Source organism: Octopus bimaculoides, chromosome 9 (assembly GCF_001194135.2).
Source record: "Octopus bimaculoides isolate UCB-OBI-ISO-001 chromosome 9, ASM119413v2, whole genome shotgun sequence".
NCBI classification, from domain to species: Eukaryota; Metazoa; Mollusca; class Cephalopoda; order Octopoda; family Octopodidae; genus Octopus; species Octopus bimaculoides.
Window position 1 is genome coordinate 85,885,168 of NC_068989.1, and position 15,709 is coordinate 85,900,876.

Below are 15,709 nucleotides of genomic sequence, written 5' to 3' on the forward strand. Positions count from 1 at the left end.
TTGACTCTTTCCATATATATTTTTCTTCTCTTTGTATTTTTGACTCTTTCCATATATATTTTTCTTCTCTTTGTATTTTTGACTCTTTCCATATATATTTTTCTTCTCTTTGTATTTTTGACTCTTTCCATATATATTTTTCTTCTTTTCTGTTACTTTGTTACTCTCTGTTTCCCCATCATTGTGTTTTCAATTGTCTGTCTTTGAAATGTATTTTAATTGATTCTCAATTTTTTGTTATTGTCAGCTCTTGAATCTTTCAAATGCTGAAGATTCTGCTCTGATGAAGATGGCCTGTTACAAGAATATTTCCAACTTAGTTCCACTCCGCAAGAGTACTTTACGTAAGTAACATATCTTCTGGAATGCTAATCATATGCAAATCACTTCTCACGTTAAATGATAAATGATGATGTGATTCAGCTAATGATATAGTTGTTGTTTTTAGCCCATGTCAGTCAGAGACATTCCAATAGTGACCATCCTGTATATTTTCCAAACACAATGTAACTGAAACTACATTATACTCCCATTTTTTTATGACAACAGTGTATGATTTGAGGGTGCCATTTTGCTGTTGTATCTAGCAGGTCAAGTAACCATGTAGAGGCTTCCTTGTTTTCTCAAGATGCAGCTGCTTTGGTAGTTAGTAGCAGCTGAATACTAAATATGTTCTGTTCCTTTTAATATCTCTGTATCTGTGTGTTTTATAGGAGCCTTAGCTGCGTGCCATTATATCCAACCGAGTCGAGAAAAAATCTTCCACTTGCTTTACAAAGCATTAGACAGCAGCAATACAGAACTGCAACAGGCAGCTCATGAGTGTATGAGAAAGGTATGTATATAGGTGTGTGTGAGTGTATGTAAATGTATACGGACGTGTATGTATGTATATAAGCATGCACATAATGTATCAAGCTACATATGTATTAAGCTATGTATCCACTTTTGCATATACAATCATTGTACATTATCATCATTATTGTATGCGTATGCATATATATATTGGGTCATCCCATAAATAATGCAGTTTTTTCAATTGCATGAACTAAAAGTCAGAGGGGGACAGGATAGACTACCTGCATCAACTTGCTATAAAAGCAGGTAGTAATTTTACTTTGTACTTATTCTTAGCGCAAGTTTTGATGAGTGCAGTTCGATTTTAAGTTATTTTTTCAAAGCTATAATGGAAGTGACAAAGGAGCATATTCGGCATATTTTGCTTTATGAGTTCAATAAAGGCAACAACGCAATGGAAAGTGCAAGGAATATTAATGCAGTGTATGGAGATTAGACAATAAGTGTAAGCCAGTGTCAATGGTGGTTCCAGAAATTTTGAACCGGAAACTACAGCCTCGAAGGCGAGCCTCATCCTGGAAGATATGTAGAGCTCGACGAGGACATCCTGCAAACTTTGGTGGGAACATAATGCTGTAAATTGTTCCCCCGATGATCTATTGTGGTTCAGCATCCTGCTGCACTTCGAGCATTCAATGCATAGGTTGCAGAGAACCACACCAATGACACATATGTAGGGAGCAAATGATATAAACTTGTATTTATTTTAATTACTCCTACATTTATATGGCTGTGAGGTTAGAAGTTTGCTTCCCAGCCACATGGTTCCATGTTCAGTCCCACTGCATGGCACTTTGGGAAAGTATCTTCCACTATAGCTTTGGGCCAACCAATGACTGAAACCAGTACTGAAATGTTTTTTATAAAATTATTTTAGCACTTTCTACCTTGACTTTTTTTCTGTATATATGTCTTTGTGTCTGCATTTGTCCTCCCTGCTACTGCTTGATGTTAAATGATAAGGATATATATATATATGAGATATATATAATATATATATACATATACATACGCATATTACTGCTCATTGTTATGTATCTTTATGTGTTGTATGTGTGATTTATGCCTATGAATGCCGTGTGTGTATTCTGCCTCTGCATGTTTGTGTCTTTGTTTTCTGTATTGTGTGTGTTGTACATGTGACTTGAACCTGTTGTAATCTAATTTCTGTTTCTCACCACCAGTTTATCTCTGGCTTCAACATTGATATGGAAATGGTTCACGGCGACATGCGACCCCTTCTCGGCTTGCTCGGTGACTACCGCAACCTCAACTTAAATGTGATACAGCGTCTCACTAGCCTCACCCAACTCTTCCCACACACTTTTAAAGAGAAACTTCTTGAACAATTATTGGTAAGTCAACCCACTGCCTCAGTGTATCTTCAATCAATCACGTCACGGCACAAAGGCTAGCACTAGTTCGCTCTGTCTTTCATTGCGTCATAGAATATAACAGAACAGTACTTGAACATGTTTAACTATATCTACTATTACATCATAGAGCAGAAGTTGACACTGGTTCTTGATAACTTCCAGTTATATCACTGAACAAAATCTGACACTAACCCACTTCATGCATGTGTTTTGCTTTTTTGATAATTCCAACATTTCTTTTTAGACACATCTGAAGAAATTCATGGAAGTGGCGATCTCAAACCAAAAAAGTGGTCAACAACGAAATAACGGTCAAGTCTTGTCTCAGGTAAGATTTAAAAGTCAATTTTTGTTGCCCAGTCCTGTGTGCAATGTCCTCCCTTTTTTTCAATAGATAATAGTGTGTGATTTCATTGCTTTTTCTAGCAGACCAAGCAGTCACATATGAAGCACCCTTATTGCCTAGTTGTTGTAGTAGTTGTTGCATAAGTCTGCTTGATCAGGTCCACCTTGATTGACCATACTTATGGTTAAAGACATTCCAGTTATGACCATGTCATCTTTTGTCATAAATCTGTCATTCTCATTGCAGGAATTGAAAATTTGTGCTGCCATTATCAACATCTTTCACTTAGTGCCAACTGCAACCCAGAAGATTATTGAACCCCTAACGAGACTAATTTTCCAAACAGAAAAGGCCCTATTTATGGAGGTAAGTACACTATTACTTTCTCTCTCTTTTTTTTTTTTTTTGTGGAGGCGCAATGGCCCAGTGGTTAGGGCAGCGGACTCGTGGTCATAGGATCGCGGTTTCAATCCCCAGACCGGGCGTTGTGAGTGTTTATTGAGGGAAAACACCTAAAGCTCCACGAGGCTCCAACAGGGGATGGTGGTGAACCCTGCTGTACTCTTCCACCACAGCTTTCACTCTTACTTCCTGTTGTGCCTGTAATTCAAAGGGTCAGCCTTGTCACACTGTGTCACGCTGAATATCTCCGAGAACTACGTTAAGGGTACACGTGTCTGTGGAGTGCTCAGCCACTTGCACGTTAATCTCACGAGCAGGCTGTTCCGTTGATCGGATCAACTGGAACCCTCAACGTCGTAAGCGACGGAGTGCCAAACAACTTTCTCTTTTGAATATCAGCTGTGGTTTTAGCTCCACCTTTTTTTTTACCTTACATTTTTGTATTCTTTTTTGGCTGAAGAAATAGAAGTGAAGTCGCAACAATAATAGAATGGTGGGTTAAATGTCTTGTAGTGGTTGAGGAAAGTCTTCTTAATGAGCTTAAGCATAGCTAGTAACCACAATGTTTTGGATTTGATCTTGCTAGGTGATTCCTTAGGCAGATGCCATCTATGATAGCCTCAGATGATTGCTAATATCTTCTAAGTCAAATTTGGTAAATGGATTCAGGGTTTCGTCCTCCATCTCCCCATTGCATCTGTCTTGGAGTCTCACTTCCAACTAAGCTATGCAAAGCATAATGTATGTTGCCGAATGTCCTGTCCTGCTGTCTATTATATCTATATATTGTGGAGGAATTATCAAATAAAACTTCATCTATCTCTTTTGCACAGGCTGGCAGTCCATTTAGAGAACCCCTCTTGAAGTTCCTACTTCGTTTCCCAGGACCAACTGTAGAATTGTTCCTCAATGACAACACAATTATTGACCAACAATGGACGAGATATTTAGAGGTAAGTTTCTCTTCCATTTCCTTTCCTGTTCCACATATTTCCATTTTTACAGCCATCATTTTTCCTTCACTTATACCAAACTGTTGTTTGGTTAGAGGTGAGGGTCACACCTTTTCATGTTAGTTGGTCTTGTTTATTTGTTTTTGAATTATTTATCTATTACAGTTTATTGTGAAACATAAAGATGCTCAGGTGATCCGAGATGTAATCATGGCCAACCCAATGAGACTAGTCACCATGGCTCTCAAGAACATTCAGGTATCTTATTCCATTATGAAGTCCTTTATTTGAACCCTCCTAGCCCCGCACACAACCTACTAATGTTGATGTCAAAATCTAAAGAACGGTGGATTAGGGACTATTGAAATTATTATATTACACTGTAGCTATTTGTATCGAACTTTAATACATTTGTTGAGCCTGATGGGTTGTTTTGCTAAATTCAGCCTCAGATGACAATTTGGTCATTCTTGTTAACCTTTTCAAAACCAAATTTCTGTATGTTTCAATTAATTTTGAGAGATTTGATAAAATTAAAAATTCCTTTCTTTATTGGTATTTTAAGCAAAACTGAACAAAAAAAAAAAAATTTAGATGGAGTTGTACTTGATCTGAAACTGAAGCAACTACATGGTGGTAGAGTCATTTAATAACATACTTAGATATGTCATGAGCCCCAAGATTGATAAGGCTGGTGATTAACCCAGTTTCCATAGCATATGACTGGGATTACAATACTGAACAGGACATCAGGCCATCACAGGATTAATTTCCTACCTATTGCTGGAATTCATTTACAGCTGGATGGACCTAAGCAATGTGAAGTGTTTTACTCAAGAGTACAATTTGCTGCCTCATCCAGGAATTGAAACCATAATCTTACCATTGTGAGTGCAACACCCTAACCACTATGTCATGCACTTCCAGTTAAACAATGCACAGAGCTGCTAAATTCACTTTAAATTTATTACATAATGAGTCAAAATTTTCATTGCACAACTGTAACCTGGTCACTGACATGGATGAATGTGGGCTTCGTTAAAGGTGCCATATGGCCAGGTGATGGTGTTAAACTGTGCAATGAATTAAACCTACCACCTAAGTAGACCTGGACAGGATTTGAATTTAGAGTGCAAAGAGACAACGAATACCATAAGACATCCAATCCAGTGTTCTTACAGTTCCATCAGTCCACCAGCCTGGGTATATCCACTCAAAATTCAATTATCATTAACTGTGGAAAGCAATTATATTCCATGGCTTTGAAAAAAAACCTCTTCTTATGCTACAAGAAATGGAGACACCCCTTGTGACACTTTTTATGAAAGACAGTTTTTCAGATTTTCTAAATATTTTCACATCATCGAACATCTTTTTATAGAGCAAGAATTCAAGTATTTTCAGTGGTGGATATGGAAACTATATTTACAGGAGATGCCAAAAAAGTTTTTTTAGATGCAGAAATTATCATTTCTATTTTTTGAGGGATAATTACCATCATTAAGGGGAATGTCCATGAAATTTAATTATGCAGCCAAACGGTTAAATATGAACAATTTAAAACATTTTGTATCATGAAACTAAAAGTAGATTCATGTGATTTGGTATTGAAATGTTTACCAAGAAATGCCAGTCTCAAAACACTGTAACACTATATATGGTTTCTTGAATATAGTAATCCCTCAACTATCATCCCAAGGCCCCTCCCCCCACGATAAGTGAAAATCCACGAAGTAGAAACAATGTTGTACTGTATATATTTTTATAATTATTTTTATAATTTGCATATATATATATTATTATAAATGCAAAACAACACCACGAAGGAATCGTTGTAAGCTTAAATAATAAACCGTGATGGGTGAACAACAATATGGCGAGGGATTATTGTATTGTAAAAGAAATGATTTTTCTTGTTGTTGCTGTTTTTGCAGATTTTTTCTGAGTGCATTCTATATATTTGATATAAGAACAAGTTGGTCCATAGATTTAATAGATACAAATTGATCTGTATATTTGGATTACACCTGCTTTTGCAACCATTAGTGAAAATAATTTTTCACATTATCCATGTGTTTATAGCCAAATGCAGAATGCATTGGTCCTTAAACTTAAAAATATCAAATCCCCACCACTACCAAAATATTAGTGAAATGTTTTGTCTCTCCTGCCTTACAGTTGTTTGCATTGCTATGATTCATGTTCTGTTTTGTTTTTTTTACAGAATGCACAAGATATGCAACATGCACAAGACATCAAAGCAGAAATGCAATTCCAGGCAATAAGGTTGATTAGTCTTTTAGTAGAAATGAATGAAACATGGTTGTCAGACCAAGTCTTAGCTGTAAGTATTTATTTCTCATTTCTGTTCTAGGTTTACATTTGTTTTTAGCAAAAGCCACTGTTCTTGCTGTTGCTGCTCCTCGTTTCTTCTAAAAACTGTTGTTTGTCATCTTGTTTCAGCTATGGCTGTTGTCCTCATCTCATTTCAGCACCAACTATCACCATTATTTCATCTCATAATCCTCATCATTATATTTTAGCAATAACTGTTGCCTTTCTCCTCCTCCTCATCTATCATTTCTTCCTCACTGTCCTTTCTTTTCACCTCTTTCTCCTTCTCAAAAGCCTTTACTGTCTCTTATTTCACCAGTAATTATTGTCTTTCATTTTCAAAATGCTTTAATCACCTTAGAAACAACATTAAGTATTCATCAATCAGTTGACATTTCCAATCAATTCTGTCTATGGACTCTACACTTTAGCATCTCTACAACCTTTCACTGAGTAACTGTTTAAATGTGGTATGATATGGCTATGGAATGGTGTGGAGATAGAAACTAGATTTGGATACCTTATCAATTTGTTAATTAGTGTCCTGCAATCTTGTTAAGTCGAAATTTTATAAGGTTGACTTAGCCCTTTATTGCCTCCAGAGCTCATTTTGGAGCTGCAGGTTTGGCAGTCTGGTTAAGGATTTCACTTCACAAGCATGTGGTTTTCAGTCCCACTGCATGGTACCTTGGGCAAGTATTTTCTGATTTGGTACTGGTTCATCCAATCCCATTTTTTTTCTTTGTATGAAACTGGTGTGAGAAAGGGACTTAGAATTACAAAATTATAAAAACATCACATCCTCAGATCAAATACTTAGACTGAATGTTTGCAACAGACTGAACTTCACTAGAGGTATCTAGGGGCCAGCTCATGGTGATGTTAAATCAGACAAAGAGTACGACCCCTTAGTTATCTGGACCCTACAATCACATAACTACACTGACATTTTCTGTTAAGTGTACATGTGTATCCAAAATGTTTAATCCACTCCTATTATTCTTTCTTTAAAAGGTGGCCAAGTTAAGAATGATTTGGACATCAGATAGTTTTCAGGAAAAACATAAAAAAATTGTAAGTATTTCAAAACTTCCATTTCTCTTTTATTTCTGAGATTGGTTTTTAGTATTCCACTGAGTATTCCTTAAATACATGGATAACATTCCCTTATCAGGTTTTCTGATTGTTCTAATTCTTGTTATTCTCTGTCGATTGAGAAAGACACCACCCACCACTCACTCACCTGCAGCCTATAGCCTGTATTCCACAAACTTGACAATTATCAAAATGTACAAAACTTCAATAATCATTTTCTCAGTAAAATGAAAAATGAATAAAATAACTCGATTTTAGTGATTTAGCTGTTGTTTCATGCAGGTTGAGTGACCATGGAGAGGATCTTCTGCTGGTTCATGGCAATACTGATGGCTGTTGCAGTGCTGAGTCAACTCTTTAAAATGGTTGGCATTAAGGGCATCCAACCATAGAAACTGTGCCAAAACAGTTAATGGATCTTGATACTGTCCACTGGCTTGTCAGATCCTATTGAACCATCCGATTTATGCCAACTTGGAAGCTGGACGTTAAATGATAAATTTGGAAACAGGCTCTTGTAGACTCATTTACTCCTATGTATAACGCTACCTGAAGAATTTTTCATTGAAACTCCCTGAGTTAAGAGTATTCATCAGCATACATACCAAAATTTATCACTTTTTTATAAAATAAACATTTTATTTCATAAGTAATTCACATAAGAATTTTGTTTTGTAAAATATTTTATATAATTATTTTATTTAACAGATATATTATAACATTAGCGGTTTTGTGTAATAAATACTTTATAACCAGTTTTTAAAAAGTGCTTTTTAAATGTTGTTGGTTTCAATCTGTATAATAGTTGTGTTTGTTTGCAGGACAATTTGGACTACATTCACTGGCAAGAACCAGCTCTCTTAGTTCGATGTCTTTTAACATACTTCAAGTAAGTGATCTGCTTCAGTCATGTTATAACATTTTTTTTCTCCAGTGTTGGTACAGGTTGGATTAGTCTGCAGTACAATGTCTCCTTGTGAATTTCTATGCTGTCAGAATCAACATCCATGTGTCAGTCACATATTGTCTGTCAGAATCAACGTCCATGTGTTGTCTATCAGAATCACCGTCCATGTATCAGTTACATGTTGTGTTCACAGCTTTGGCATATTACATCCACGAGTTAGTGATAATTTTAGTGACTGATGGGTGGAAAGAAGCCTGCTCCTAGATATTTACAGCAGTTCAGACTCTGCTAAAGACCTCCAAGGACCAGATAGTGGTGATAAACCAGTGGACAGATTAATTCTATCACCCAAAAACAGGAGCAGTTTTTTGAGCAGGTTTCCATACCATTTTGCTGGGAGTGAATTTCACTCCTAAGTCTTTGGCTATTCTCATTGTCTCTATATATTTCTGCATGTGTGTGTGTGAGTGATAGTCTCCAGTGCCATAAACTGAATGTCCAGTCAGCCATACCAAATTGTCAGCATCCAAATACCTGTGTCCAATTGTTTCATTCTGTCAATGCTTATATTTCAGACATCACACCAAGGAAATTGACCTCCTCTTCCAGATATTAAGATGCTTCATCAACCGGTACATTCCACAGTTTCAGTTTGTAAAGGACTTTCTAGATGATGTTGTTGCTGCGGTTAGTAAATTTTTTAATGAAACTTCTCCTCCTCACATCATTAGATAAGGGTAGGGCCTTGTGTCTCTTCAAAACAGATCCAATGTGAAAGCACACCAAGAGGGATATATGAATTAGTTGTGTGATAAAACATGGCGGAGGGTTCTTTATTTCAGTCGTTAAACAAGCTGTGGCGCCATCTTGAAAGGTTTTACTCAAACAGGTCAGCCCCAGTAATTTTAAGTATTTTTAAGCCTGATCTCTTTTGCCTGACACACTGGTTGTCATGCAGATGGAGTAGGAGAAGAAATACAGGCACAAAGAGATACACACATATATATAGATGTTGGATAGAGTGTCAGGCTCATAATCACGAGGTCGTGAGTTCGATTCCTGGACCGGGCTGTGTGTTGTGTTCTTGAGCGAGACGCTTTATTTCCTGTTGCTTCAGTTCACTCAGCTGTAGAAATGAGTTGCGACGTCACTGGTGCCAAGCTGTATCGGCCTTTGCCTTTCCCTTAGATAACATTCATGGCATGGAGAGGCAGGGTCTGGTATGCATGGGCGACTGCTGGTCTTCCATATACAAACTTGCCTGGAGTTGTGCCTCGGAGGGGAACTTTCTAGGTGCTATCCCACGATCATACATGATCGATGAGTGTGTATGCATGCGCATGCGCATATGTGTGTGTATATATGTATATATATTGAAAAGTTAATCAAGAAGCAGATAAAGCTATACTAACCTGGAAATATTGGGTTAAAAATCCCTTTTGGACAGACCAAGCTGAAGGTTGCCTGTCCCAAGGACAGCTTTCAAGATTCACCATTCCAAAAATGATTTAATGTCCTTGAAGTTTCTAAATTTTTATGACGTTACCAATGTACTTGAGGCTTCCACACAGTTTCTGTTTGCTAGATTCACTCACAAAGCAATGGTTGACCCAGGATTAGAGTAAAATGTAGCTGCTTGAGGTGCCATGCAGTGGGAGTGAACCTGAAAGCACATAGCCATGTCTTTGCCTATTTAGATTCTTGGCTTTTTATTTATAAAGAAATTTGTTTATTTTTTTTTATTTTAAAAAATTGTTTCTGTCTTATAATATTCACAGACCTATCCTGTAGAATGGAAGCGAGATGCTTTTTTTAAGTTTGTCGATGTCTTCCATTTGAAGAACTGCCCCCAAGAATTGAAAGCCAAGGTTTGTTCTCATCCTGTTTTTTTCTTTTTAAGTATATATGTGTATCCAAATATCGGACAATGTGTGTGTCAGTTTATCCATCTCTAAGAACCTCATTGCCACCGCTACACACACACACACACACACACACACACACACGATATTTTCCTATCTTTGCTGTCTTTAGCCATTCCATTACACCACCACCTCTATGACAACACCACCAGCTACTTAAATGTACCAAACTGTTTCACGTATGTCTTGTTCTCATCACTCCACCCAGTAGCATTTAAACTGGCTGTATCTTGCTAAATTTTCTACCTGTTTTCTATTCAGACAGGCCAGATCTGGCCTCTCACACATACCTTTCAATGTCATTCTGAGGATAAACAATCAGATCATTGAAATCTTGAAGCTATTAGACAATGCATGATTAATTAAAAGCAATGTGAATAAATAAGCATTAGATTTGACAAGGTAATCTGAATGCTAAAGTGTTGAACATTTAACAAGATGGTGAGTCAGAAATGATGGGTGTGGGTAAGTACTTAGGCATGTATATCTGTATGTGTCTAGGAATGTGTGTCTTTGAGTGTATGTGGGCATGTCTCCAGATATGTATGTGTGGGTGTATATCTGAGTATGTATGTGTGAATATGTTGGTATATATCTAGGTGTATATGTGTGAGTGCATAGGGGTGTATATCTAGGTATATATGCATTTGTGTGTTAGTGTGTGTGTGGGGGTATGTCTAAGTATGTCTGTGTCTTGGTGCTTGTTGGTATTAATATACATGTCTGTGCGTGTATCTGTGAGCATAATTCTATGTGTGTATGTGTCTATGTGGGGATGTGTCGTTCTGTGGATATGCATGTGTCACTGAAAGCATACTTCTAGTTATGTATACAAGGCCAAATGGTTAGGATGTTTGCTGCACAATCATGATGTTGGGTTTGATCTCACTGTGGCATCTCAGGCTACTCTCATTTACCATAAAACTTCGAGTTCCCTAAGCTTTGTGAATGAAACTGGGTGGATAGGCACTATGGGAGTCTGTTAGATGCTTGTCGCTTGATATGTTGTGCTGATTTTTCTTCAGAATTACATTAAGGCACATGTCTGTGGAATACTCAGCCACATCATCATCATCAGCATCACCATTTGAATGTCCACTTTTGCAAGCTTGTGTGGGTCAGACAGAATTTGGTGAAGCAGATTTTCTATGGCTGGATGCCCTTCCTGTCACCAACCCTCACCTTTTACTGAGCAAGGTTAAATTTCCTGTGGCCAGACATGTCTTCATGGAAGATTGGAAATGAAGGATACCGCTTGTATGATGGCGATGCTCATTTACAAGTATCAATGTGAGATCCTAAAACCAAGATACCATGTAAAAAGCATTGGTGTGGGTGCTGGTGCCACATAAAATGCACCCGGTACACTCTATAAAGTGGTTGGCATTAGGAAGGGCATCCAGCCGTAGAAACCAAACTAGAACAGACTATGGAACCTGGTGCAGCCCCTGTCCCTGTCAGATCCTATCAAGCCATCCAACTCATGCCAACATGGAAAAGGACATTAAATATTGATGATGATGTTGATGAAACAGTATCCAGGCAAGGAAACACACACATGATTGGCTTGTTTCAGTTTCTATTTATCAAATCCATTCATAATGCTTTGGTCAGCCTGGAGCTAGAGTAGAAAACGTGTGCCCCAGGTGCCACACAGTGAGGCTGAACCTGTGATCCATGTGATTGAGAAGGAAACTTATTAAACTCACAGCCACGCCTGAAGGGCATCCAGCCATTCAAAATCTGCTTCACCAAATTCCGTCTGACCCATACACGCATGCGAAAGTGGACATTCAAATGGTGATGATGATGATGTGGCTGAGTATTCCACAGACATGTGTGGTCCTTAATGTTATTCTGAGGGTGAATGAGCACAATACATCAAGTAACAAGCATCTAACAGACTCCCATAGTGTCTATCCATCCAGTTTCATTCAGTTGATTAAATTACTGAATATCATTGGCAAAACTGACAAAGGTCCATTTACCTATTTACTGTGTGCGTGTGCGGGTGTGTTTAAATAAATGTACACATGCCTACATACGTGTCAGTATTGAAGTACAAATGTTCACATGTCTGTGTGTCATTACTCAGTCACTGATAGTCTCCCTACATATATTAATTCCCTACACTCTGTATAGCAATATGTGTGTCTCATCTATTTCCAGATCCTGCAGTACATTATCATTCCCTGTTTCCAACACGCCTTCGAACACGGTGAAGATGAGGCCCTGATAGGGGGACCTCCCAGCCCGGATCAAGATAACTCTGATAATGTTATCAGTGTTTTCATTAACCGTGTCATTGATCCGGAGAATCCATTCGGCACCTCCGATGCTGTCAGAATCCTCCTGCTCCAGTTTTCCTCACTTCTTGTTGAACAAGCTTCTCCACACATCCATGATGCTGCTAATAAGTAAGTACACACTCTTTATACCCGCTCTCTCTTTCTGTTCCTCCTTCGTATGTATATGTGTATTTGTGTGTGTGTGTGTGTCTGTGTATATGAGAAGACCTGTGCTCCACAGCAGAAGTGTTAAGGCTGGTCCCCTTGGTGAAGAGAATTCACCTGCAAGAGGCGTGTTCCAGTGCCAAGTCAAAAGCACTCTTCCCGGTGTCACATAATATCACCTAAAACTACAGTGCCTCTTAAAAAGTGCTGGTGCAATGTAAAGAACACCCAGTACACTCTGTAAAGTTGTTGGCCTTAGGAAGGACATCCAGTCCTAGAAACCCTGCCAAATTAGACTGGAGCCTAATGTGGCTCTTCAGCTTGCCAGCTCTAGTTAAACCATCCCAACCATGCCACCAGCATGAATAACGGATGTTAAATGATGTTGATGATATATATCATTTTGTTTGTCTGGAACTATGTTGTCCTATACCTCCTTTGTTTTTTAAAATAGTAGCATGTCGTTTAAAAGCAATTTAAATGCTAGTCCTAGAAGATTGAGTGATCGAGTAGAGGCTCTCTGATTGGCTTGTAATAATAGTTGATAGTAACATTTCTTTCTACTATAAGTACAAAGCCTGGAGTTTTGGGGGACAAGGCTTACATCAACCCCAGTACTGGTGCCATATAAAAAAGCACTTCGTATTCTATTCCTCTCTATTTCTACTCTGGACTCCCTTTCCCTTGTTGTTATTTATTGCTATCTCTTTGAGTCTTTCTCTCTCCCTCTCTCTTAATTTTCTTCTGTAATTTTCTTTCACTCTGTGTTGTGTATCAGAAAGATTGATTGTTTGAGGGAGCAAACAAGTAAGTGAGAGACGAGTGAAAGAGATTACGAATGAGAAATAGATAGAGAATTACTTGACTAACTCTATCAATTCAACTTTGTCTATTCTCTACAGGAAACAGGGCAATAAGTTACGGCGCCTTATGACATTTGCATGGCCTTCATTGTTGCCCCGCAACTGTGTTGACCCAGCCAACAAATACCATGGACACTTGCTGTTAGCCCATATCATAGCCAAATTTGCCATTCATAAAAGAATTGTCTTGCAAGTAAGTTCTTAATTTTTCTTTTCTTTCAAACAACTCACCTCCACAACACTAATGTTAACAATGTCCTTATTAGAAGTGAAAAGGTGGGGGAGGATGAACAGGTGTTAAAGAAACCTGGGGGGTGCAAACAGACAAATAGGTAATCTATTTCAATTGTTTCTTGCTATTTCAGGTGTTTCACAGTCTCCTGAAAGCACATGCAGTGGAAGCTCGAGCTGTAGTTCGGCAAGCTCTTGAGATTTTAACACCAGCTTTCCCAGGAAGAATGGAGGATGGCAATGTAAGTTGAGCATCTTTTTTTTTTTTTTGTCTTTTTTTCAATTCTGTCCCTTTTTGAGTGTCTCTTTCTTACTCTCGGTGACTTTTCTCTTGTATTTTGTCCTGACTCAAAGGATTTTTTTGTAGATTCTATTGATTGATTTTCCTTTCTTTCTTTTCCACCATCTTTGTTTCCCTACTACCAGGGAATGTTAGCACACTGGACCAAGAAAATCATTGTCGAAGAAGGCCATGCAGTTCCTCAACTTGTCCATTTGCTGTAAGTATACTATTTTATTGCTTATCTTCTTTATGTTGTAAGGATCTGTTATTATAAATGCTGCTGCTGGTTCATGTATATTAGTGGTGCAGCAATGTAGAAGTCAGAGCAATCAAATGTCAGGGAAGGTCTGCATGTTTGTGAAGATCCTTCTTGCTCTAGGTCTTCTACCATCTCCCAAAATTTGTAATTTTATACATAAGAAAAAATTATTCTGATTGAAAGGTATAATTATGTTTTGTCAACTCCCAACCTTCTATCAGTATTTAGGTTTCATGTTCTCATTATTTCTTGTTGTTCTCTTAATCCACAGACAACTTGTGGTACGTCATTACAAAGTCTACTACCCCGTACGTCACCATTTAATTCAGCATATGGTCAGTTCCTTACAGCGACTTGGCTTCACACAAAATGTAAGTTTTTTCCTCGTTTCTTCACAATATTTTGAAGTCTGTGTTCCTGTCCATTGAATTTCAAATAGCCTTTTCTCCTATAAACAGGATTATCATTGTCATCATCATCATTTAATGTCTGCCTTCCATACTGGCATGGGTAGATCTGAATTTTATGTTTCCCTGTGTTAAAGATGTTGTTACAGTTGGAGTCTTGTTTGGACTTACTACTTTTCTGAAGATGAATTGAAAAACTACGTCTTGCTTATATTTCATTTTTGGATTGTGTTCTATGCCTGGGGGCTCTTTTTAACACTGTCCACTCTCCTAGTTCCTCTGTCCCTTCTCAGTTTCACTTGCCTTGTACCTTTAGGTGGGGGAAGGGGCTACGTGGACACTTCATTACCATTGTTTATGTCTCATATCTCGACCCTCATCTCCTAGCATAAAGTCCCTACCCTCTTGGTTTCATAATCTTGCAAGTTGCATGGTGACCTGATTAGTGCTGGTGCTACATAAAAAGCACCCAGTCCACTCTGTAAGGTGGTTGGTGTTAGGAAGAGTATCCAGCTGTAGAAGCCATGTCTAAGTAGACAATGGAGCCTGGTGCAATTCTTAGACCCATTAGATTCTGTCAAACTGTTCAACTCATGCCAGCATGGAACACGGGGGTTATATGATGATGATGATGATGTGTACATGTACACACACACACACACACACACACATTTTGTTATTTACCCCTGGTTGGCCCTGAGACCCATGATCGAATGTCTTCCAGCTGTGGCTATTTTTTTTTTTTTTATTCAAACACAGTACATCTAAGACTATAGTATCTAAAGTGGACATTGGAGCTCAACACAGCCCACTGGCTAGTCAGATCCTGTTGAACTGTCCAAGCCATGCCACCATGGAATATGGACTTCACTTACATGATGATGACAGTGTGTTACAATTGGAATTTAGCTGTTATTTCTGTTAGGTTGATCATCCTCACTGAGAACCACTTATTGACTAAGTGTCTTTTTTCTTTTTTTTTGTTGAAAGTTGTCCTAAAAAAAAAACCTCTTTCATATT

General features: G+C 38.0%; 1 protein-coding gene across 1 annotated transcript in view; it reads left to right on the forward strand.

Moving 5' to 3' along the window:
• The window catches only part of LOC106869568 (transformation/transcription domain-associated protein), a 103,165-nt gene that overhangs the window by 36,623 nt on the left and 50,833 nt on the right, over positions 1 to 15,709 (forward strand). Inside the window, exons 35-51 of the mRNA XM_052970942.1 lie at positions 248 to 344; positions 714 to 835; positions 2,043 to 2,213; positions 2,479 to 2,562; positions 2,827 to 2,946; positions 3,816 to 3,935; positions 4,101 to 4,193; positions 6,160 to 6,279; positions 7,284 to 7,343; positions 8,186 to 8,253; positions 8,847 to 8,958; positions 10,050 to 10,139; positions 12,363 to 12,610; positions 13,549 to 13,702; positions 13,875 to 13,982; positions 14,167 to 14,240; positions 14,554 to 14,689. Of these exons, the coding sequence (XP_052826902.1) occupies positions 248 to 344; positions 714 to 835; positions 2,043 to 2,213; positions 2,479 to 2,562; positions 2,827 to 2,946; positions 3,816 to 3,935; positions 4,101 to 4,193; positions 6,160 to 6,279; positions 7,284 to 7,343; positions 8,186 to 8,253; positions 8,847 to 8,958; positions 10,050 to 10,139; positions 12,363 to 12,610; positions 13,549 to 13,702; positions 13,875 to 13,982; positions 14,167 to 14,240; positions 14,554 to 14,689 (1,977 nt within the window). The remainder of the gene's footprint in view (positions 1 to 247; positions 345 to 713; positions 836 to 2,042; positions 2,214 to 2,478; positions 2,563 to 2,826; positions 2,947 to 3,815; positions 3,936 to 4,100; positions 4,194 to 6,159; positions 6,280 to 7,283; positions 7,344 to 8,185; positions 8,254 to 8,846; positions 8,959 to 10,049; positions 10,140 to 12,362; positions 12,611 to 13,548; positions 13,703 to 13,874; positions 13,983 to 14,166; positions 14,241 to 14,553; positions 14,690 to 15,709) is intronic.